The 25,505-nt window shown below is 39.3% G+C and overlaps 1 protein-coding gene across 20 annotated transcripts in view; it reads left to right on the top strand.

The window, feature by feature from the left end:
* LOC149065206 (cell adhesion molecule Dscam1-like) overlaps positions 1-20,231 on the top strand; it is a 147,018-nt gene extending 126,787 nt beyond the window's left edge. For all 20 annotated transcript variants that reach the window (XM_089254528.1, XM_089254522.1, XM_089254524.1 and 17 more), the window contains 6 exons: positions 402-639; positions 10,139-10,237; positions 12,196-12,387; positions 13,595-13,738; positions 15,504-15,688; positions 18,625-20,231. In XM_089254528.1, the coding sequence (XP_089110654.1) occupies positions 402-639; positions 10,139-10,237; positions 12,196-12,387; positions 13,595-13,738; positions 15,504-15,688; positions 18,625-18,708 (942 nt within the window). In that variant the 3' untranslated portion in view covers positions 18,709-20,231. The remainder of the gene's footprint in view (positions 1-401; positions 640-10,138; positions 10,238-12,195; positions 12,388-13,594; positions 13,739-15,503; positions 15,689-18,624) is intronic.
* Positions 20,232-25,505: the final 5,274 nt, after the last annotated feature.

Here is a 25,505-nt window from a genome sequence, read left to right as displayed (position 1 = left end):
TAGTTCAGTAATAAAGTAGATGGAAAAACTAATCTATATACACAAAGAAAAAAGCATTACTCATGCACGTTTGATCGTAAATGATTTTTTTTCCCAACTGATTGGTATAACATTCAATTAAATATCGATAAACAAATGATTTGGAAAATTCAAATCAAACTGTACACTGCCTTCCAAAAATTATGCACGCACGCACGCGACGTTAAATTTATAATAGCCTCCAAAAGTATGATTTTACTCCTAAATATAAGCACTCCCAATACAAAATTTTATTGAAAAAAGGCTCCCCATTTTTAAAGAGAACCCCGTGCTGTCATTGGAAGCCAAGCTTGCATAATTTTTGTATAAAAATGACGCATTCGATAGAAATTATTCGAATAATTATTTTCTCTCCTCATCAGCCACCGCCGAGAGAACATTGGAATGGCGAATTGCGCGGATACTTCGTCGGGTACAAAGTGGACGTTTCCTCGCATCCATACTCGTTCAAGACCGTCGATACTGCGGCCAATGATAGCCAAGAGTATTTACTGACCAATCTCATGAAGAGCACCAAGTACAACATCGTCGTCAAGGCCTATAACAGTGCCGGTACGGGCCCGCCGTCTCAGTACCTCATCGCAAAGACTCTCGATGGAGGTACATTTAATGTTACTGTTACGGTAAATGTGATAAATCGATTATTGTACATAATAACCGGTTAGTATGCATACTTACCAATTGTCTTGGAAAGTTTGATAAATTTATCAATCAGTTTTTTCGGCGAATATGCATTATACACAAGCGTTGTTGGTAAATTTAATAGATACTTTAAATTTTTATCGCCTTTATCTGTGATTATGCATAATATCCTAGTGTAATTGGTGAGTTTGATAAATATGAAAAACAAAATACAAATGGGATAGTATGTGTGATAAATATAGTCGGACCCCGATATAATGATAACGAATTTTACCATCGTACCCCAATATAATGATGCAATTCATGTATAGTATATCATATAGTACGATTTATCATGCTTACCAACATGACGTATGACTGGGTACATAATCGCTATTAAAAGTGATTATTTAGCACTTAATAAACAATTCTTTAGTATTTGATAAATTTACGAAAAATGTACTATGCATAATCAACAGAAAAAGTGACAAAATTAGGGAGATTTATCGAATTTACAAATAACGATTGGGTAAATTCGCCAGTAAAGTGGTAAATTTAGGGAAATTTATAAAACTTATCTCATCCTACTTCTGTACAAATACGGATATCAAAGTTTTTCTAATATCCCAAATATCCTGAAAACCTTCCTAAACACAGTTTAAAGACGTGCTATATAGTCCAAAATGCTTGGTAAGTAGGCATAAAAACCGGTTATTATGTATAATGACCGAATTTATTGCGTTTATCGCAACATTATCATTTTCATGCTTATTTCATATTCATTTCCATCAGAATACAAAAAATATGAACATTGGATATGTGAAAATATACAATATATACACAAATTCATGTTGCTGAATAATTACATTACAATTACCAATTTACACACATAACAAAAGACCAATATTTATTTTGATTTCAAAAGATTTCATAGTAGAGCAATAGTGCGGTATATTTTCTGGGAATGTGGGCCACTTCATTGATTCAGGAACTTTTCACGGGCCACTTCATTGGTTCAGAAACCTTCCATGGGCCACTTCATTGATTCAGAAACCTTTCACAAGCCTCTTCATTGATTTAGAAACCTTTCACGGGCCACTTCATTCATTCAGAAACCTTTCACGGGCCACTTCATTCATTCAGAAACCTTTCACGGGCCACTTCATTCCTTCAGAAACCTTTCACGGGCCACTTTTCATTGATTCAGAAACCTTTCACGGGCCACTTTTCATTGATTCAGGAACCTTTCACGGGCCACTTTTCATTGATTCAGGAACCTTTCACGGGCCACTTCATTCATTCAGAAACCTTTCACGGGCCACTTCATTCATTCAGAAACCTTTCACGGGCCACTTTTCATTGATTCAGGAACCTTTCACGGGCCACTTCATTGATTCAGGAACCTTTCACGGGTCACTTCATTGATTCAGAAACGTGTCATGGGCCACTTCATTGATTCAGAATCGTGCCACGGGTCACTTGAGTGATATGAAAATGTGCCGTGTGCCATTTGACTGATCTAGAATTACGCCTTGAGCTACTCAAATGCTCTTGAAATGCCGTTCGAGTCACTTAAATGATTTGGAAATGTGCCAGGAGCCGCTAAAATGATCTCAGAAAATGCCGCGGTCCGCCTATGTAATCTGTAAGTGTGCGTTGAGATACTCGAGTGGTCTGGAAATGTGCTGTCAGTCACTCAAGTAGTCGCAAGTACCAGGAGCCACCGAAGGGAACTGGGGGTAGCGTGAGTCGGTCAGGTAATTTAGAAATAAGCTTGGGATCGATTTATGTGATCTGTATACGCGTCGATGGCAGCTTAAATGATTTGGATATGTGTCGATGGCACCTGAGTGAGCATGGCTCCCAAGGTGCGCGATCATCCTTCCCAAGAGCCAAATTATATGGGAAAAATTGGTGCGTCCCGTATTTTTCGGGATGATCCAAGAACCCTACATGGTCAGTCACCCTCTCGACGTAATATCACCCTGAATCCGAGGGAAGCCGCGGAAGTTTGAGGAACACTTCTCATTTGGTGCCGTAGTCGAGGTGCGGAATCTTCAATTTGAAGCTCTCAATAGAAGCGTATTTACAGGAGGTCCTTGCGGGCAATAGCCCCAGGGCGGTGAATTTAGGAATGAGTGGGTCAAGAAAATTGATAACATGGGAGAAAGGTGGCAAAATTTGTATAAAAATCCCCGTATATGGCGGCAGCATAAATCCCTCCTGTCTGCCTACAAAGCTAGGGGCCAGAAAGCCAGTGAGTGACCAACCGAGTCCCTATCGCTACATACTCAATGCTGTAGGTACACCAAATAAATCCGACACAACTCGACTCTTCTAGTTAAAACGGTAGTAAATTGCCTCGATGACGATAGACGAGAGACTTATTGTAGAGATTTTGCTAGCATATGAATGCCTCTGAGGGCAAGGAACCAGGGCCGCGAGTTTGAAGGCATGTGCAGGAGTGACCAAAAGGGACATAGAGAGCAAGGGAATAGGTCGGTGAGTAACCTGGAGAGTTTGCAAACATGTGGTGTGAATTGCCAAAAAAGTGATCAAGAACATGTGCAAGCATGTGAGTGACGAAAAGGGAACTATAGAGTGTGCAAACATGTGAATGACCAAAAAAGTGACCTGGAGAGTTTGTAAGCATGTGAGTGACAAACAAGAGACCTGAAAGAGACCCAAAAAAGCGGTGACATGTAGAGCGCATCACCAGCTTGGTTGGCTACTTAAAGAGTGACCAATAATTTGTGCAAGCATGTAAGTGATCAAAAGAGTGACTTAGAGACAGGGCTAAGCGGGCTAATGCTCCCCCCCTCCCTTGTGGTCCGGATATATTCTAATTGAACCACGGAAGCTACAACAGGTGGGCAGGTCACTACATTAGTGAGTGACCATACGAGTTACCTACAGAGTTTATAAGCATGCGAGTGAACAGAAGAGTGACCTAGACAGCGAGAGAGAGAATTGGTTTAGAGTGAAGTTATTAGTTGCATTCGTAAGTGTGAACACGAGAGTGTGTGACCTAGAGGGTGAGAAACCAGGTCTGTGAGCTATTAAAAGTTTGACGTGAAGTATGTGAAAGCATTGACCAAAAGAGTGACCTAGAGAGCGAGATACCAGACCGGGCTTACATAGGCCTTAGACCGGGATTGTACTATAAAACTTTTATAATAGTACTTTTATGAAACTTGAAAAATACAACGAATAAGCGTAACGGTTACATTTGAGTAAATGTATAAAATAGGCTTACTTGCATTTTTTCTTTTCAAGTTTTCTAAAAGATCTTTGATAAAAATTGTATAGTGTTAGGCCGGGATTACACTATAAAAGTTATTTCATAAAAGTTAAAAAATTCAACCAATAAGAGCATCGGTAACATTCTAGCAAATGCAATCGATCACCTTATTTTTCAAGTTTTATAAACGAACTTTTATGAAACTTTTATAAAACTTGTAATCTATGAGCTTTATTGGTTGGATTTGTCCCCATTTGTGCAAATGCAACCGATAATCTTATTGGTTGAATTTTTTAAAAAAAAGCTCTTTTACAGAACTTCTATAGTGTAATCCCGGCCTAATCCCCCCCCCCCCCCGAGTTTAGAGACAAAGGCGTATTTATACGGGAACGGGGCCAATCGGGCTACAGCCCAAGCGGCAAATTTGAGGAGTGAGCGGTCCAGAATATCCAGACAAGAATGAATGTAGGGCGGGCAAGTCTTGTGTAGCCCCCCCCCCCCACAGGCGGAAGAACCATTAAAAATCCAATTTTAAAATGAGATTTTAAATGAAATGTGTCTCGCAAAATAGACACCATCGAGAGATGAGGCCGATTTAAAAAGCCAGACGCCCATTTAAAAGGACTCTAGACACGCAGACAGCTGGTCGATGCCTGCACGATGACGTCACCCAGCTATTTTTCCCCCTTCTCTCTCTCTCTCCAGGGTTACTAGACTCATATGGTCTTTCACACTAGCTCGCCTTAAATGGCTAAGTATCGCTAAATGGCGATGAAATTGATTCACGTTCGTTGAAACTGATCAGTAAAGCCCCGCTGAAAATTCGCAAAATATGCACTAGAAATTAAGATAAATCTTCATTTAGAAATGCCAAGATATGACATGAAATTTAAAAAATGCGTGGAAAATGGAGACATCCATTTACCCTGGGGGGCCCACTAAAACAGCGGTTCTCAACTGGTGCTCCGCGGATCCCTTGGGGGCTCCGTGTGCACTTCCCAGGGGCTCCGCGGCCACGCGAGGATAATAAAATAAATCAATAAATGTGATAAACAAACAAAAAGAAGAGGCCTAAAGGGTACCGCCATATAAATAATATACTAGAAAGGGCTCCTCGATTGAAACAGGGCTCCGCCATAGAAATTTTGCGCTGAAAAGGGCTCCGCAAGTCAGAAAACGTCGAGAACCGCTGCACTAAAGTATAGTATTAGTACCCATCCAATCTTATATTGTTCACACCCTACATGCACTACAGAGAGGGTGGGGGCCGTGGAAAATCCTGGCCGGACGTCCACGAAGGATCTCAACCTGGGCACTTGTCTTGGATGCGGGGCCATCAACGTGGACTAAATTGAGTGATCCAATAGAGCCCGGATAGTATTCAAATGTGCATATCAATTGCACTTTTTATAGTTACCGTATATAAATGCATGAAATTGCGGAAATTTTAATACAACTTCCGCGGTTTCCCTCGGATTCAGGGTGATGGTCAGTCACCCTCTTGACGTAACGTGTAGGCTCCTTGGATCATCTCGTATTTTACGGGACCTGATTGATTCAGGAACCTTTTACGGTCCACTTTATTGATTCAGGAACCTTTTACGGGCCACTTTATTGATTCAGAAAACTTTCACGGACCACTTTATTGATTCATAATTGTGTCACGGGCCAATTGAGTGACATGAAAATGTGCCGTGGGCCACTTGAGTGATCTAGAAATGCTCCTTGAACCGCTCTTGAAATGCCATTCGAGTCACTTAAATGATCTTGAAATGTGCTAGGAGCCACTAAAATGATCTATGAAAATGCCGCGGGCCGCATTATGTAATCTGTAAGTGTGCTTTGAGGTACGCAAGTGATCTGGAATTGTGCTGTCAGTCACTCAAGTTGTCTGCATTTACCAGGAGCCACTGAAGTGAACTTGGGGTGTGCGTGGGTCGGTCAGGTAATTTAGAAATACGCTTGGAGTCGCTTTAAATGATCGGATGTGCGTCGATGGCACCTGGGTGAGCACGGCTCCCAAGGTGAGCGATCATCTTTCCCAAGAGTCAAATTATGTGGGAAAAATTGGTGACCCCGTAGAATAGGGGATGATCCAAGGAGCCTACACGGTCAGTCACTCTCTCGACGTAACATCACCCTGAATCCAAGGGAAACCGCGGAAGTTATATTGAAATTTCGGTGATTTTTTATGCATTTATATACGGTAACTATAAAAAGTGCAATTGATGTGCACATTTGAATATTACCCGGACTCTACTGATCACTTTTAATTTAGTTCACAGTCATGGCCCCAAATCCAAGAGAAGCCCAAGGCTGAGATCCTTCGTGGACGTCAGGCCAGGAGTTTCCACGGCCCCCACCCTCTCTGTAGTCAGGTCAGGATTTTTCACGGGCGTAGAAAATCTATAGTGTATAAATAGTTATTAATATATTTTTTTTACACTATTATATTAATTGTTATAATTAATAATATATATTAATCACATGATTTGATCATATTTGATCAGAAACAAAGTACTGTCAGTCCCGCACTTGTGAGGCCATGTTCCCAGTGCCCTTCACGTCAAGGCAGGGCGGCAACTAGATACTTTGTCAGCAGAGCCAAGCATGCATTTTGGCGCTCCCTTACAACGGAAAAGTAGTTAAAGTGGGGATTCGTTGCGGCTCTAGTCCAGCTGCCAGGGCACCAGATCCGCCTGCTCCCTCCCCCCGTAGTTGTGGCCCAGCGTCAAGGCCTACGAAATTCTGCACTTAACCCAACATCGAACATGAATAGCGTTGGAAATTTTTAGTATGATGACTATATGGTGTACGATAAGAACTAGACCATGGCCTATATCTTTTAACCTTGCCCTAGGTTCCTCGATATCCTATAGTGAATTCGACGACCCGACATTGACGTGGGAGAAGAAGGCCCTGGCCAAGACAAGAATTTAAGGCCCTTAAAACAAGAGATTTAATTTTTGTTTTAATTTAATGATTTTTTGTTTAAATTTTAGGGCCCCGAGATAATGTGACCCTGGGAAACTGCCCCACTTGCCCATGCGGAATTCGACCTTGACGGGTCCCCGATGCCAAGGAATTTATTTTGTAGACGTATATTGATTTCTAGTAAATTTATACAATGAAAGAAAAAGTGAAAGCTAGAGTTAGCCTGCTCTAGTGGGATGCCCCTAGTCATGGTGCCCCCTCCCCCGCAAATCTGTCCAAGGGCTTTTTAGGGTCGTATTGAAAACATCTTCGGCTCCTGGGACAAGCATTGTCAGTGGGGCTCCCAATAAGTCTGACACGTTCTTTGACTGCAAGGCTAAGACATCGGAGGCCGTCATTCTCTGGCCTTTTTGATTTAAAATCGGGCCGACCCCCCTACGCGTATATAATTATCTTAAAAGATAATTTGCAATAATAATATTATTTAATACCCATTTAAGAATTCCCTTTAATGAAGCTTTCAAAATGACAAATTGCGCGCGCTGGACCCAGGGCCTTTCGATACCCCCACGGGCCACCAAAAAAAAAAAAAAAAAAATACTCCCCAGCGCGACCCAACCCGCAAGGGTAAAAGGCTTATATCCCTGGAGGGACAGAGCCTGGGCCGCGACTGGTTTGTCGGACCCAGGGCCTGATTTCGAAAGAAAGGGGGCCCTGGGCAAACATAAAAAAAAATTTTCCTAACCATGGTTTCTAATGGTTTGTTCGAAAACGTAAAATAAAATTTGGGGCCCCTGGACAAATGTTTTTTTATTCCCCATGCAAAAATCTGGCTTTGGCCTGGACCATGTTAATGACGGACATTTTGGGAGGGTGGGGGGAAGCTAGATATTTTCTTAGTGCGATATTTATCGACAGAAAATCTATATGCATTTAAATAAGAATCTTCAATAATTTGGGACCCCTATGTGACTCTGGGCCCATCAACCGCCGGCCCCCCCCCCTTAAGCGGCCACTATTTATAATGAATTTTCCATTATGAGAGATAAAACTATTAATTTCCATTCCTTGGAAACTCGCCAAGATCGCCAATCCGTGGCCTTATGTGACCTCCGATTTTTTTGCTTTTTCATCCTCCCTTTTTTCATAGTATGGACGGAGATTGTGAAAGGCAGATGTTGCCACTCCGTGACGTCATGTAATTACGTCACTACTTCCTGTTTTTTATAACGTTGACTGCACTGACATCTAGTGTCAGGGAATCATAACACAAAATCATATATAATTCCCTATTCATATTACAAAAATTGTATAATTCTATTCTAAAATTACATAAATTATAATCATTCGAATTGTGATATTATTTCTGAATTTTTAATAATTACAACTTTAAAAAAATTACAATTATAATTGGCTGATTTAATTGTTCGTAATTATTGTTACACTCTAGTCAAAAATTATAACACGCATTTTCTTAAATAATGCAGAAAAATAATTTTAAGATTATTGAAGTAAATATTTCCTGAATTATTTGAAACTAATAACTGAATTGATTGAGAATAATTTTAGGATTGTTGAAATAAATAATTTCATACTTATTATTGAAAGGAACATTTTCAGAATTTAATGAGAAATATTTCGGCAAATAATGAAGAAGATTGATTGAATTTCAAAAAGAAAAAATAATTTGAGAATTTTTGTGAAAAAAATTTCAGGAATGAAGAAAATTTATATTTTATGGAAAAAATAATAATTTCAGAAATGTTATGATAAAATATCTTTTCAAAGTTATTGAAATAAGTATTTTTAAATATTTCTGGAATTATTACAATGAACAAAAACTGGAAATCATGAAATGAAAACAAAATTCAGAATAAATGAAAAAACTCAGAACTAACGAAAAAAATCAGGAGGAAAAAATTCAGGATTAATTTTAAAAAATCAGAATTATGGTAAATTTGTATTTAATGGGGAAAAATCTAGAATATAAATGGAAAAAGATTCAAAATATAAATGGGAAAAAAATCCAGAACAAACGGGAAAAATTCTAGAATAAATGAAAAAAATATTCTAGAAAAAATGAAAAATTTCAGAATAAATGAAAATTTCAGAATAAATGAAAAGAAAATTTCAGAATAAGTTAAAAAATTCAACATTGATGAAAATATTTACTGAAAAAAAAAATCCAGAATATAAACGGGAAAAGAAATTCTAGAATGAAAAAAATTCCGGAACAAATGAAAAATATTCAACATTGATGAAAATTGATATTCACTGAAAAAAATCCGGAATAAACGGAAAAAAATTCTGGAATAAATGAAAAAAATTCAGAATAAATGGAAAAAATTTCAGAATCAATGAAAAAAATTTCAGAATAAATGAAAAAATTTCAGAATCAATGAAAAAAATTTCAGAATAAATGAAAAAATTTCAGAATAAATGAAAAAAATTCAACACGCATTGGTGAAAATTGATATTTATTTTTCAAAAAAATTCAGAATATAAATGGGGAAAAAATTCCAGAATAAACGGATAAAAATTCATTCTAGAATAAATGAAAAAAACCAGGATAAATGGGAAAAAACAGGGGGAATGAAAAAAATTCAAGATGAATGGAAAAAAATATCAGGAAAAATATCAGGATAAATGGGAAAAAACAGGGGGAATGAAAAAAATTCAAGATGAATGGAAAAAAATATCAGGAAAAATATCAGGATAAATGGAAAAAAATATCAGGATAAATGGAAAAATATCAGGATAAATGGAAAAATATCAGGATAAATGGAAAAATATCAGAATAATGATAAAAAAAAATCCTGAATAAAGGGAAAAAAACCAGGATATGTGAAAAAAATTACTCGGGATAAATGAAAAAAGTTCCGAATTAATGAAAATTGATATTCAGTAGAAGAAAAACTTTCCAGTAATATTATATAGCTACCCGCTCCCTTCAACATCTATTCAGAGCTCTGAGACCCATGACACCACTGTCCGAAATCTAAACACCACAGTATGCCTTATCGGCCCTCGGGCTTCACGGATTTTTTATTTTATTTTTGGTTCGTAATGCCCAGGAGGTTGAAGACCTCCTTCACTACAGTGCCGTTAGTCTTAATTTAAGGTCTCAACTCCATGGGCCTACGGGCAAAGTAATATTTTGAGAGCCCTGACTAGCTATAAGTCTATTGTAAATACTTCAAAAATCATTTCACCAAATCTCCTTATAACATGGCCCTCTTCCTTTAGGATGCCCCAGACCGTGACCTATCAATATTGATATGTATTATTTATTGTCTTTCACAGATGTACCAGACCCACCATCTTTCACTGTGGTGGCAGCATCGGAGTCGAAGATCACCCTGAGATGGGGTGACCCGCCATCGAGGAACATTCCAGTCACCGGTGAGCTGAAATTTTGTACTAAGGTGATGGGGGAAAAAAGTTTAAGGACAATCGAAAAATCGCCATATTTCAAAAACCTGTGCATGTTAAATACATGAAAATTTTTTTTGCAGTGATAATTATAAGTGGAACTATACATTTTGCAGTGAAAATAACTACGCTTAGTGCTGCACTGTTCCAGGAAAAAAAAAATTGTTTAAATTGTAGCAAAGGTCAAAACTTGGAAAAAAGTATAAGGGCAATTGAAAATTATGTGCAAAAAACTCATTTTTACACATTTTTTTTATGATCGTTATAATGCTATTGATAGAGATAAGCCATAAATAACTAGCTGTGCAACTAGTTATTGCAACCGTCTATTACAACAGTCTTCCAAGCTTGTTTGACAACTGCAATAAGAGATCGTGTTTGTTTTCGTAATGCGTACAATTTCTATACCTTTCACATGAATCAGAATTCAACGCAAGTGTTCTACTGGATCAAGAGGAGGACTTAAGAGGTTCCCGGCCTGGCTACGAACCAACACCTTTTAGATTTTGAAACATGTCCAGGAGCATTGCCCTGTTGGAATAAACTGTCTAAAAGTTTATGAGCGTTGCCTCGGAAAATAAGAATTCCGCTGGAACTGTCTTTATAAGACTATATTTCCAAAAATGGCTACGTCATTGCATAGGTCGATATGTAAAATCGAGTCCATCTAAATTTTTTCTCATCGAAGAAAACATCCTCATCCCTCTATTGGCACCGAAAGATACATTCTGTTGGGCCAATTGGCGTTGCTCTTCTCTGTGTTGTTTTGTAGGGTTGGGGAGGGGGGTGGGGGTTGCATTTCGGTTTTGCATGCTAGGGGACCATTCAAGTATTACGTCAGATTGTTTGACCCCCACCCCTTATCAGCAAAAGTCAGCAGAATACTGACCCCCATGTCAGCAAAATGTCAACAGCTTAGAATATTTCATATGTTAAAGAAAGGGTGGTTGGTGGCGTAAGCAACCTTCAACCCCCCTCCCCCTTCCCTTGTCAACAAAAGTCAGCAAATCCGAAACCCCCCCCCCCCCCGATGCTGACGTAAAACTTGATTGACCCCTTGATATTTGAATTGTTTTCAGCTAATTTGGCACAGTTCGATTGTATGCAAGGCAAGTTGTATTTCGTCTAAATTACACAGATTTTTCCCCATAAAAACTGTCAATAGTCGTCTTTTTTTCTGACGCACGGTAAGACAAAGAAGTGTTCTTATGCAAGCCTTTCAGTCCATGATTCTCGGACCCATTCATAAAACGTTAACCAACAGTCTTCAATCTTTTAATTTTTCTCAACATTTCACGACCAAGGCAGTTTCTCTGAGAACAATACTTTGCCTTAGCAATGTCCAGTTAATATGTCGTCTTAGGCCATCTTGACATTTTCAGAAAAAACAATTCGGTTCCGCAGCACATAACTGATCAAAACAGTGTCGACTGTTACGCCAACATGAAAAAAATAGCAATTTCTCTCCCCGACGGCAGGAAACAAAACACGCGTGTCCTTATATTCCTTTCCCAAGTGTTCACGTTGGCCAGTGATTCGTCAAGGGCGTTAACGCCCCCTGGGGGCCGGTAGAAGCTATGGATTTAACATAGGATCCTATAGGGCAGTTTGCGTTGGGGGGCGATGGGAGAAAAAAATGTCTGAAGAAGGGGGCGATGGGACAAAAAAGGTTGGGAAACCGTGACCTTGACTGTGATTTTGACATTTTTCTCCTGAAGCACTGTACTTATCTGAATAATTTTGACTTGAACGAGTTTAGCTCCAATTGTAGTTATCACTCTAAAATTTGCATATATTTACATCCACAAGTTTTTGAGATATGACGATTTTTCGGTTGCCTTAAACTTTTTTCTCACACCTTATTTCTGTGTATTGAAGTCTGCCAATGATGTCATGCGTGTGGTTCTGATTCATCTATTTCCAACCAGGCTACACCCTACATTACAGGAAAGATGGCGGCGAATGGCTCCACATACCCATAATAGCGTCCACGAGTAAGAACAGGTTCACCATCACCAACTTGGACAGCTCCACGGAGTACAAGGTGTACATCACCGCTTCCAATCAATACGGAAATGGTGACGCTAGTGACGTCATGACAGTCAAGACTTCAATCAAGGGTACGTAGATTACATTCATTGTGCTAATTCGAATGTTAGATGGCAGCACGGACCACCACATTATTCGGGGAGGGTTTCAAACATACCCAGTTTATAGGGGGTTACCAGGGATCCTCTTTCGTCCTCCTACGTTTTAGAAAAATTCTCCATTTCGTCCTCCTTTTCAACGGCATTATCATTTTTTTTCCATCATGAAGAATTTTTTTCTTCATTTTGAAATATACAGGGTGTCCCGTGAGTCCTAATTCGGCCTTTATCTCATCAACCGTTCGTCGTAGAGGTATGGTTTTTAATTTGAAAAATGCTCAAAATGTCTGACCAATGATGTTAATTTTAATACTAATTTGTATATACGTAACTCTCATCACCCAATAGAAGGATCTTTATGGCAAAAAAAGGGGGTTGTTGCCCCTTAAGACTACTTTTGGAATTTCGAAAATTCCAGGAGCAGATTGATTAGTGCAATTAAGTTCAAAAAAATGAGGTAGCTCTGGGAGCTCTGTGTTTTGCATACATTGTAATTTTCCATCGGAGGTTGGGGGTCATCCATGACAGAGGAGCATGGAGAGAAAAAAAGGTAGGAAAGAAGTTCTCACTACATTTTAAATTGTAATTTATGGAGATATGGCAAACAGAGATAAGATTGGGGGATTTTAATTAAGACACTATTAAGGACGATAGGGTAAATTAACGTCTAATGAGAGTTTTCCTCTCTTTAACGTCAATAAATTTGACGTTTAACCTCCAACATCGAATTTCGTATTTATTACACCTGTATTTAAATGTATATAGTATATTGCTTCTATATTATTTGAATCTTTGCATTGATAATTTTTGAAATAATTAGATATTTGTTTGTTGGAAATGGAGACTTGAAAATTGATTTTTTTTTTTTTGTTTGATTAAATATTACTGAAATTTAACTGTGACATATGAATCATCACTTCGTATTCAAATGTGTATTGGATCACTAGGAACCTGGGTTAAATCTAGACAATCGTAAGCATATATATGTATTCGTCCAGTGGTCCGATATAACAGTGTCTGCTTTGCCTAGAGTCTGGCGTCGGTCCACACAAGTACTCGATCATGCTGATTCTGGGGGGGGGGGGGTGTAATATATAGTGCCCCCCCCCCCCTCCCGCTTTCAAACTGAAGTGGACTTGTTTTTTCAGAGTATTAACACCAATTTGAATCATTCCGACAGGTTTTGTGATCGGCAACACTGAGACTTACGTAGACTTGTCCATCATCGTCCCCGTGGCAGCGTGCGTGCTGGCATTCATAGTGGTCGCCATCGTGGTCATCATCTACTACAGGAAGTCCAAAGCCAGGAATAACTTGGAAAGAGGTAGGCTCGTACACTGGCCTCCAAAGCATGAGACGGCTTACATGACATACCGCCATCACTTTGATCTTGCCTTCTGTGGGTTTGACGAATAGTGAAACATGATTATTGCACATTGAAGGACCGGACACACCCCGCCGGGGAATACAAACATGTAGTACTCAGGTGTGCAGTCCTAGGCGCACGGTCTTGACAGGTATTATCTTACCAAGTGATGCTGTAACAGTTGTGGGGGGAAGTGCGGATTTAGGACGGTGTGTCGGGAGGGGTAAACTGTGTTCGTTTGATCATCATATTCCTTATTTTATAGGACAGGTAAATTTTCCAATATTATTCGGCTTTTGAGAGGATGGTCGTTCCCATCGTCTTCGCCCCTCCTGGATTTGTAACTGAGCGAAAGCAGATATCTTTAGCTTCGAATGGAACGAAGACATACATTTTCAGCTGCAAATAGAGCGGAGACAGGCGAATTCAGCTGCGAATGAAGCACAGGCAGACATCTTCTGGTGCGAATGGGGCGGAGCCAGATACCTTCAGGTGCTAATGGAGGGGAGGCAGACATGTCCAGCTGTGGATAGAGCGTAGGCGGCCATCTTTAGGTGCGAATGAGCAGAGGCGCGGATATCTTCAGCTACGAATGAGGCCAAGGAAGACATTCTCAGCTTCAAATAGAGTGAAGGCAGACATCTTCAGCTGTGAATGGTGCGGAGGTAGGCAAATCCAGGGCGATGGATCGAAGAAGCGACTTATTGTGCTGGCGTATCAGATCATCCCACAGTTTACGGGACAAAAAAAAATTTACCCATTATATAATCCGGCTCTCGCTTACATCGCTCCCCAATTCTCCATTGAATCCGTCCATGTGTTGAGATTCAGGGGTGTCTGGAGAAGAAAATCTCTAACCATGTGAGACCAATTTTTAATGTCCATGGCTTTTTCGGTCGGCAAAGTTTTCTTTTCCTCCTCTTCAACACCCCCCCCCCCTCCTCCTAGAGTGATGCCCTGCGTGGCCGCACAGCCCAAGAGCCAGTTCAGGTAGCTCGTCGATTCACTTGGATATTATAGCGATATTCCGATTATGTAAACAATTCCATACAAATCAAACAGTTGTCCGGAGACATGTGCCCGGTCGACCAAGGGTTACCACCCCCCCCCCACTGATGATCAGTATTTTGCTATGGATCGGAGCATAGCCAAGCGGAATCGGCAAGAAACCTCCACAGTGGTGGCTATTAAGCCACACGGCCGAACGGGGAGACGCTGTAGGAGGGGATTTTCAACCCCTCCTACAGCGGGTTAAACCTTTATAACCGATTATAACCTTTCCAACTCGGATTTGGAAAGGTTAATAAAGAGGTTTTGCAGCCCCCCCCCCCGCCAAAAAAAACGTAGGCAGGGGTGCTAGAAATACGTCCCGCATGGGTAGAGGCTCTTCCTCGAGAATCTTCTGGACCTCCACAACCTTTTACATCCATTGCTGCAGCATGACTTGGTGAGACAATATCTGCCAATACTGTGCACTGAAGACTCCACTGTACTCCCGAATGTACCGCCTTTTCGTGTTCCACTATTTGTTTAATCCAGCTGGGCAAGATTAACGTGGTATCGTTATGTTGTGTAAGCCATCGCATTCTTAAGTTTTGGAAGCCCAGTTTGATATTTAAACGTTCAGCAAGTTTTAGCAAAGCAAATTAATAAGCATTATCGACCATGCATTTTGATCAAATATCTAACTTTGGTTCTTTTTGGTTCCTCCTTCGGTGTTTAGCTCTGCAGGGCGGCAAACCGTTCCCATACACTGGATCGACGCAGCGCTACATCGACATTGACAAGACGAGGCATTCCTTGGACCCCGGTACTCCTGCGTCGACGGTCGCATCTTACGCCACGATACCGGCTCACGAGATACTCAGCGAAGAGAGGGCCCAGGAGCTCAAGGCTTTCTTACATGCCGTGAGTACCTTCTAGACATTCATGCAAATACAATAGCTTAACACTACATACCGCGCGATCATTTTTGCCACTTTTCAAACTTTGAGATCAGCACTTGCAACTCTAACTTTCTCTAATTTGTAGAAAGGAATTCTTAGGAGCAGAAACGCAAGTCATTGCGTTGATGTTTCAAACTACTTCTACAGGGTGTTCCAAAAGTTTTTTTAATGATTTTAAAATCAAATAACTCTAGAACGTTGGTTGATAAAAGAATAAAACAAGCGTTAAGTTCATTCTGAAAGCCGAGAAAATCCGATATAGAAGTTTCAAAATTAGTTAGAAATATTGCCGACAGGAGGCACTGTATGCTTTAATCGCAGTTTGGAGTACGAGAAATAGGCTACAAACTGTCCTTTCCAAGTAGTCGTTGCAATCAAATTGCAATTGATTAAAAACTGCACCTTTCGCAGCAAAGATGGCGCAAACGATCACTACTGAACGGTGCGTTGGAGTTTGAAAACAGTGGGGAACAGTTTGTCACCTGGATTGGAGGATCGACGAGGCACTTCGTTGATGTAAGATGGGGTCCAACCACAGCGTGCCACAACATTTTTTACCTATCTTGAGAAACAATTCAGGAATACCCTGTGCATTGAACTATTCCACATTTACTGGAACAGGCATGGATTGGCCTCCACGCTTACCCGATCTTACATTCTGTGGGACGAATTGAACACTGTTTTTCGGAACAATCCCGTAACACTAGGTGAGCTTCAAGATCTCATCTGTGAGGTATGTGTGTTGATATTTCCGTTGAGGCACAAGTTCAGTGACTGAAAATTTCATTCTTCGTTTGCGGCTTCTATGTAGTGCGAAAAATGCACTTTTTTGAATTTTTAATCAATTGTGATGTAATTGCAACGACTGCTTGCAAAGGACAGTTTATAACCGGTTTCTCGGACTCCAAACTGCGATTACAGCATACAGCGCCCTCTTTCGGCAATGTTTGTAACTAATTTCGAAACTTCTGTATCAGATTTTTACATGCTTTCAGAATACGTACCGCTTTGTTTCAATCTTCTACCAATCACCGTTCCCGGGTTATTTCATTTCAAAATCAGGGAGTGCTTTTTAGGACACCCTGTACATACAGAATTACCGAGTGGTCATTTTGACCGCAGCTGAAAATTTCGTTGCTAAATCAGATTTTCAAATATACTATATATGCATTTTTTCTTCTAAATCTAGGGTATAGTTTCATTACATTTCAGGCGTAAGCAAACATACAGGGTGTTTCAAAAAAAGATGTAGGCTACTCATTCCTAAAAAGTGGCAGAATGCATTGAAATAGATTATTTTTTGTCTTGGTGGGATATAGGTTACACAAAAGTGTCAGAGTTCTTCAGGGGAAAATACAAGGAGGCAAATCACATTTTATTTTTGAGCATGCATTTTGCGGCTGCCGGCCCAGGTGGATGTATCCAAATGTCGAATATATGGAAGTCAGTGCTACCTTAAGGCACGGGCCCACCCGGGCATGCCCCGGGGGAGAAGAGGGCTCAAGAAAAAAGAGCTTCCTCACAAAAGTTGAAAATTTGGTTGAAATTTCCGAGAATTTGCCTGGCAGGACCTCAGAAAAATTACTTGGCCCGGGAACCCACAATGATCTTAAGACGGCCTTGATAGGACTAAAAGTTGTATAGTGACCTTAGATCCGTATTTTATCCGGCAGAATCCTTGTTTTCCCATATTATTTGAGCTCATTATAAAATTATATAAAAGGATTTGTGCCTGTTGCAATACCTTGAAAACAAAAGCGACAAAACTGAAACTACGCGTTCTTTCGGCTAGTGAATTGAGTATTAGCTTCAAACGTAAAATTTTCTTGGCTGCACCAGCTGGGACGAAGCGGACGGGGGGGGGGGGGGGCATAGGAGGTGAATCCCTAAGAATTCAAGTCACATGTGAGCTCCCAACGACTTTCTATATTCTATTTCTTCAATAATTCTTGAACAGACGAAGCAATGAACACAGCCATCGCATCCTGCTTTATTGAATCCCTTATATGCCAAATTTCTGGCGAAATTCCCTTTTCCCCCATTGCTTTGCCTCATCATAACCTTTAAGTGAGGGAGGGTGTCACTCAGTTGTCGTGGAGAAACGTACATTCCGAAATTTTGAAATCAATGACTAACTAATACACAATATAGTTTTGAAAAATATGAACATAATATTTTTGTACGGGGGTTGGGTCGTGCCTCAGAGAAAGCACAAACTCCCATACGACAATAATTGAAGACATAGTTCTCTTATGGGACTTGTTTTTATCTAAAAATAAGCCCATATTTACAGCTGTATCGTGTATTTTTACCCTAGCGGTCATTTTGGCCGCTCCGGTAGTTTTCTAAGATGGATTGAAACTCTGGTAGTGTTCTAGTTTTAATGCGTGATGTCCAATTACTGTTCTGTTGGTAGATCGAGTGAGCCGCGTCTGGTAACATCTGTTGATGTTACTCCACTGCTTCCAATTGAAATGTATGACTGTCTATTGACAGGTGGAAAGCAGAGGTCGAATGGTCCGACGCATCGTTCTAGAATGACGACCAACGTGGTTCATTAAGGCGTATTTTCCTATGGTGCATCGATATTTTTTTTTTACTGATGTAGTCAGGGTAAGCAGTATTTTTTAGAACAGTCCTGATTATTGTCACGTTCTGCATACGTCTCGTTAGTTTGAAATATGATTGGATACCTTGAATGGACACCATCACGAACTCCAATACGAAATCGGTTACTGTGCACGCTCACAAAAAAAAGCAACTAAATCACCACAAGCAAATGTCATTGACTGTGGCCACATGTGCATTTGAATCTTTGGCGCTGTTTTCATGTATACAAGAAGATAAACCCTAGTTAATTGCCAATTTAATTAATTGCCATCTATCTCTTTTTTGCAGAACATGAAGGACAGGCCGCTCCCTTCGAAACCGAATTCGCTGAAGAAGAAACACAAGAGCCACGTTTACGACACCGCACAATAAAAGTGTCAAAGATGATGATGATGATAATCATAAAAGTGTCAAAAATGTGACTTTGTGTTTGGAAGGGGAAATGCCAAAGACTTCTCCAAAAACATTCGACGCGAGATTTCCAAAATTGCCGCAAGAAGCGTTTCAAAACTGAAAATTGCCAATAACGTTCGTCTATTTCACAATATCTTAAATAATATGAATACGACGATTTTTTTGCGAATCAGAAAATGATATTCTGCATCCATTACGAGAAGAGACTTGGCCACGCCTACAGGTCACGTGACAAGAAGCGATTCAATCGCTCGGTTTCAGATATAAAAGGGCGTGATCAAGTACCTTCTCGTGTTGGGATGATCTGAGAGAGAAAGAAAGGTTTTTATTTATTCTTTTCTCAAATCATGAAACCATAGGCTTCATGCTTTTTCCATGAATCTCATGTTCATTATTATTGCCAAGAATAGCCTTTTATATTCCAGCAGCTTGATTTCAAGTACAAAGGTATTGGTACAAAAATTTCCTGATATCATTCGTGTTGATCTAATTCATAATAGAATTTAATTTCATAATCGACTCATGAAAATAACTTTTAATTGTTTTAGTTTATATGAGTTTTTATAAATAAGTAGAACGTATGCGAGGGTCACTCTAGATTTTTACCAGTGGCATATAGAGACTTTAATAGTGACTACTCAAGCAGAAAATTATGTTTTCTGAGGATCTAGAAACATGTGTTTCTAATTTGCACATGATTGATTAACTGAGGAATTTTAAAAGAGGCGGAGTCGATTGAGCTGGAAAATTGGTTCATCATTGGATGTAGATCGTCAACGAATGATAAATTTCTGTGTTTTTGCTATTGTGGTCCAGAATACACGGAAAATTATGATAACATTTATGGAAAGCTTTTGGTGACGTTGCGGTAAGAGCGAAAGTAAGGAACTATCGCCATGAACAACGGAATCTGGGATATAAAGCATATCTGGGATATGTGTAAAATGACACGTTCACAAATTCTTTCACGTGTAGAATGCAAAATTTTTATTCGCTCTTAGAAAAGATGAGTAATTTCAACCATTTTTTAGTACTGAAATGCTAAAAATTTTTGGAGTGACCCAACTTATTTATTGAATACAAATAAGCTCCCTAAACACGTTATGAGAGTATTTATATAAACGCTTATATGAGATCATTTCCAATTATTCAGTGTTCATTAAAACCGGCTATGAGTAATTATTTACCGAATGATACTGTGTTTTTAATTTTCTTTATATCCAAATGGATCTCCGGATATACACGTGCCATGTATGCGAGATTATTTTACACGCACTTTATGTACTTGCATCGCCAGTGTATTTAAAGTTTATTGGACTTGATGAATCAGTTTCTGAATTATGAGAAAAATGTATTTGTACCGGTAGAGTAGTTAATATATTTGATGTGCGAAATATGTGTATGCCTTTGCTATTGTGTGAAACGTTTGAGTATGTACTGGATGGGTAAGTGAAATAAAGGATTTCATGTGGAAAATCGGACATTGCGTCATGTGAATTTCTTTTATTTGTATTGGATAGGATATTAAAAGCTTTATTAATGATTGAATGTAAATGCATAATAATTCTGAGTGAACAATTGTTTATTAAAAAACAGAGGCCTACTAGTGTGAAAATAAGTGATAATGAGCAATTAACGAAACTTCATGTTTCTGCTTCCCTTGAGGATTTGAACATAAATTCTCTGTGGTGTTTAGTCAGAACATAACTTCAAAATCACATTTTTGAGATATAAGCATTTCGTCTTTTAAAAATCAGAAAGCATATACACAAATACAAAGGAAAATATCATACATTAGCATGTTGTTTAGCCGTGCGTACGTATTTGTGCATTTATCTCGCTTCTAATTAGTTATAATTAGTAAGACTTACTACTAGATCAAAAAAACCACTTTTTTGGAGATATCATATTCTGACCAAACACCATAGAATTCATGTTTATGTAAAATTTTAGGCAAAATTCATGTGATATTCGAAACACGATTGCAAAAAATTTTATTAATGAAATGCTTTGTGATTTTCACAGTGCATTTAGCTAGTAATGTTGCAGGTTATGTTCATAAGTTACACCAAAATCTGTTTAAGTACGGGGGAATTTTTTGAAATTTCATCCTACATTTTGTTTATAAAACACTGTAATTCAAAAAATATGTTGTATATCTTAGATTTTGGTTCATAACCTCAACAATATATAGCAAAATATCACATTAAAATTTCAAAGGATGCAATGCATCAATTTTTACAAATCATGCCATAAAGTCAAGTAAAATGTCAAAAATAGCATTCTTCGTAAAACACGTTTGAAGGTTTTATTCGCGTATTACTTGTATGTAAAAACGCAACACTAAAGTGAACGTAACTTTGATTCTAAGCATCATATAAACAAAACAAGGCCCGTTTTGGAATCACAATAAATAGGGCTTTTATAAAAAAAAAAAAAATGAAAATCCATATTTTCTTCCAAAATGACGTTTTCAACGTAGTCGCGGATACCTTAATTCGCAATTCGATGCTATAAAAAATTATGTGAATGAAAATACATTTTTTAAATCGCAATAAATGAGTGAAAGAGTAGAGTTAGAATGAGTTTTAATAGTTTTAAAGTTACAGAATAGTGAGAATGAGTGAAAGAATGAGTTTTAAGGACGAATAATAAAAGAATATAAACGACATGACGCGCTGCTTTCGTCACTCCTGGTTGCTGTTTTGAAGGTTATAACTAAATGATGTAACTGGTGTCAATCTGGACTAGTCCGTCGTATTACTCGTATCACGTAGCACTTGGCTATCATCCCAATCAAGTTATTAGATAGTTTCGATTTTGCTGTTAACTTGGCGACCCTGTAGCTGGGAAACCTACTATCAGATAATACTCTTATATCAAATTTTTTCCAACAATTTACTTCACGCGAAATCCTCTATGATTACAAGACTGTTACATGGATCGTTCTATGATGACCAGACTGTTCTTTGAAACGCTGGATGATTACGGGACTATTACATAGAATAAATGATTACATGATTTTCACTCTTTCAAAATGTGCACATCCAAAGCAATCCCTTCTAGTCGTTGGTATTCTTATTTGGAAGTGATACCAACGTAGGTTAACTCGCCTGTCTATGATCTCAAAGAAAGGTTCTCTCGATGGTAGATAAACAATTTGGTGGACTAGTTTGTAGCAGATCTGAAGCGATTTTACGCAATTCCAGCGAGTGCAAATCCAGAAATTTAAGTCTCTGGCAATACCGCTCATGCCTGCTATTCGTTTAGTCAACGATTTCTGTGGCTTTTCTAACGGGAGAGAAGCTTTATGCTTTTGATTTTGTAAAGACTTCAGACTTGCGAACAGAACTCCAGAGTCGGGCGAACGTACACACAGGAAGCATATGACAACGTATGAGCATCACACTTGCGGTATGCCGTATATAACATGTATGAAATTCTGTTAGCTTAGCGGATTATGCCATGATAATGATTAGTGAAATCCAGAATGTCGCTCATTGAATACCTAAATCCACGCATGTGTCCAATTGCTGTAACGTTTCCTTACCTAGTTGGTAATATTCAGGATCGGTGCGTCTACCTACATGCATTGATCCCCTTTTTGATGATGAAATAGGAAGTTTATACTATTATGACAACTCCGCTGGAAAAGTTGTTGGCATGTGATTCTTATGCCCCTAGTGTTTTCTACTGGAGAGAATAACTTCACGTCATCAGCGAATTGCAATAGAGAGATGGGTGACATAGCCTGAGGAATACCGTAAATGTACAAAGTAAATAAGATCGGGCCTAACACCGACCCCTGGACGACTCCACTGGGCGCCTGACATTCTGTGGGCATGGCGCTGGCTACGTGAACCTGATGAACTCTGTCTGATAGCAGCAGTTGAATTATCCTCACAATTTTATTCGGAACCCCCATGCAATCTAGCTTCCTCAGTAGTAACAATCTGTCTACTTTATCGAATGCCTTTTGGAAATTGACGTAAATTTCATCAATTTCTTGTCCCGAATCTATAGCACTCGCCCATTTGTCATGACAAATCAACTGCTGCACTGATAAGGAGCGGCCAGGAATGAAGCCAGACTGAACTGAGGGGATTAAGCCCATCTCGTCGGCAAGTGGAAGTACTGTTAATTTAGAATCAGATGTGTGTTCATTTGTTGAAGAAATTGACAATGACTCCGTCAGACCCGCAGTCATTGCTGATCAGGGGGTGCTCCTCTGACCGACAGATGCTTCCGTTATAGTACAATCTAATGCAGAATCCCCCAGAAGATATCTAGGAATACCAGAAAAACTCTCCGATGTGTACACCATATGGACAGTGGATGGATCACTCAATGAATCCCAATTACTATCGACAGTGGTTAGTACAGAAGATGCAAAGTTGTTTGAGTTCCTTGTATTCAGCTTGGCGCAGTCGTACTCGAGCTGCGTATTCTGCAGTATGCAACGTCCGAGATAGATGTCTCTGTAGCAAATCTGTTCACTGGCAACCGACGTCTGCGAACCGTAGGCACCACACGCATCTACGATGTCATAGACATTCCCACTCTGAATTCTTTACGTCGATCAGTCCCAGTTGTGACGTTGGATCACTGAAAACGGTTAGGTAGTAATTGACTATTTTCATCCACTTTTGAACGAGGCCGAAAGTGCTGTTACTACGTATTTGCCAAATTTTCTTTTCCCTTCAAAATATCAGTCAATATTTTGGCATATGAAGCAGTAGCGATAGGCTCTGGCAATGATTCCCAATCGTTTGCTTCAGATATGTTCACCTTTGAGCGCACAACATTTGACAAGTTAGCTATCTCTGACTGCATTCCGGGAATGATCTGGGGGAAACGCCCTCTAGCCTAAACGTTCCTCAAACTTCTAAAAGTTTCTCTTAATATAATCATTTATAATATTAGAACTTTCATGGATACTAGGTGGCGGCACAGTGATCGCAATCTCAGACGAAGAACGTTCATTTCCTACGATATGGGCTTCATCATCCAACTTCACCATTTCATTCCTCAGCACGAAAAATCGCTCCCTCTCTCTGCTGCCTCTGCCATTTTTCTATGTTGGCCAATGTCATACGTTGCACCGCGCGTTCGTTGTGTTTATCGAAGTCGTCCATCCAATTTAATTTCGATTGTTTTGGATGATATTTATAATTGTTTTCGCCTGTGTTCTTGTGTGTTTGTATGTGCGAATCAAGGTGGATTATTTCCGTGAGATTCATTGAAAAATACTGTCTGTTTTGTGAACATCGTGGCTCCATGTAGTTCAATGGGAAAGGATCGGTAATGTGCAATTTTTCAATCTAGTACAGCGAAGAAGTTTCCGTGGCAAACTATATTATTTCAGTGTGTGAATTGTCGGCCACATTGCAAACTTTGCGATAGTAAACTTTTCTAAGAGGATTGAGTAATATTTTTCTCAGGATGGAGTTTTCAAAACTCACAAATATTTCCCCCGAAACGCCACTATGGCGCCGTGTGTATCTGTGTATGTAACTGTTAACATTTTATATTTTAATTTGTTACTAGCAATCTATTTGGGGCCACTAGTGCTATGTGAAAAATATATATGCATACAATTAGCCAAATTGTAATAGTCAAATTGTGTATTCGGACCCCTTGATTGCCATGTTGTGAATTTTTGAAGGTATTGGACGCCATTACTTTGTGCATTGTGGTTCTTCCACGTTCGAATCTATATCGATAATGAGAATTTCATCATATTTAGACCATATTGTTGTGTATTGTGCGGGACAATGTGTTTAGCCATATTATTGTATGGGACAATATATTTTCCGGGACAGTTTCTTTTTTTCTTGCGACCGGGACGATATGCCCCCCCCCCACTCCCCCGTTGAACAAGTGTTAATACTGATATAGACTTGATACTAAATCGTCTCAACGAAAAACTTGTTTCTGCTGCCCCTCAAGATAGTAAACTACGGTCTTTTTATTAAGTGAAGTGATTGCGAATGTGTGTTATGACAGATACCGAATTAATGCTCTATGAGAGTGTACTATTGTATTAAATATTTTCGATAAACGACTTTGCTTCATAAATACAGGGACTACCAAAGATTCGTGACCGTGACCTGTGTATTACTGTGATCTATTGCGTATCATAATGAGTCCCCCACTGCCTCAAAATTCTTCTTCTAACTATGTAGATGACAATGTTGAAATTCCCATTGCCCAGTGGAGACGCAAGTCTAGATACTACCTTAGATCGTATGCAAATCAGCGTAACATCCAGGACTCCTTGGACCAGTATCGCAAAGATTATCTTGGCATTTTGGACTTGTCGAATAACATCGATAATATGAGTGATTTCAATGAAATTACCATCTCCTCGCCTTCGGACTCGTCTAACTTCAATCAATTAGGTCTTTCGCTGCGCAGCATTAGAGAGAACACTAGTGTCACACAGGGGGATGTGTGCGCATAGTCTGATCTTGACTGGACACCTGTAAACGATTGCTCCGATATAAAACAAGCCGACATTCAAAAAGAAATCCCTGGTACAAATGTTAGAGTTAGAGTTGACTCCCCTATCATCCAAATTTCTGACATCATATCCGGCATGGTCGGTCTCACAAGGGATTATCATTCAACGCCCCAGCGTGATGATGAGATAAATGAACTTATAATGGACATTCTTCACAAACTATCTCTAGAAGAGAAGAAGGAACTCTCAGATCTTAATGACATTTTTGCACAAAACCTGGAAGATCATAATC

Source organism: Pholcus phalangioides, unplaced genomic scaffold (assembly GCF_987345545.1).
Source record: "Pholcus phalangioides strain wild (caught in Gottingen) unplaced genomic scaffold, Ppha-v1.0 ptg000041l_1, whole genome shotgun sequence".
In the NCBI taxonomy this organism is placed as follows: domain Eukaryota; kingdom Metazoa; phylum Arthropoda; class Arachnida; order Araneae; family Pholcidae; genus Pholcus; species Pholcus phalangioides.
The sequence above is the reverse complement of the archived record's forward strand: the minus strand, read 5'-3'. Positions and strand labels throughout refer to the sequence as shown.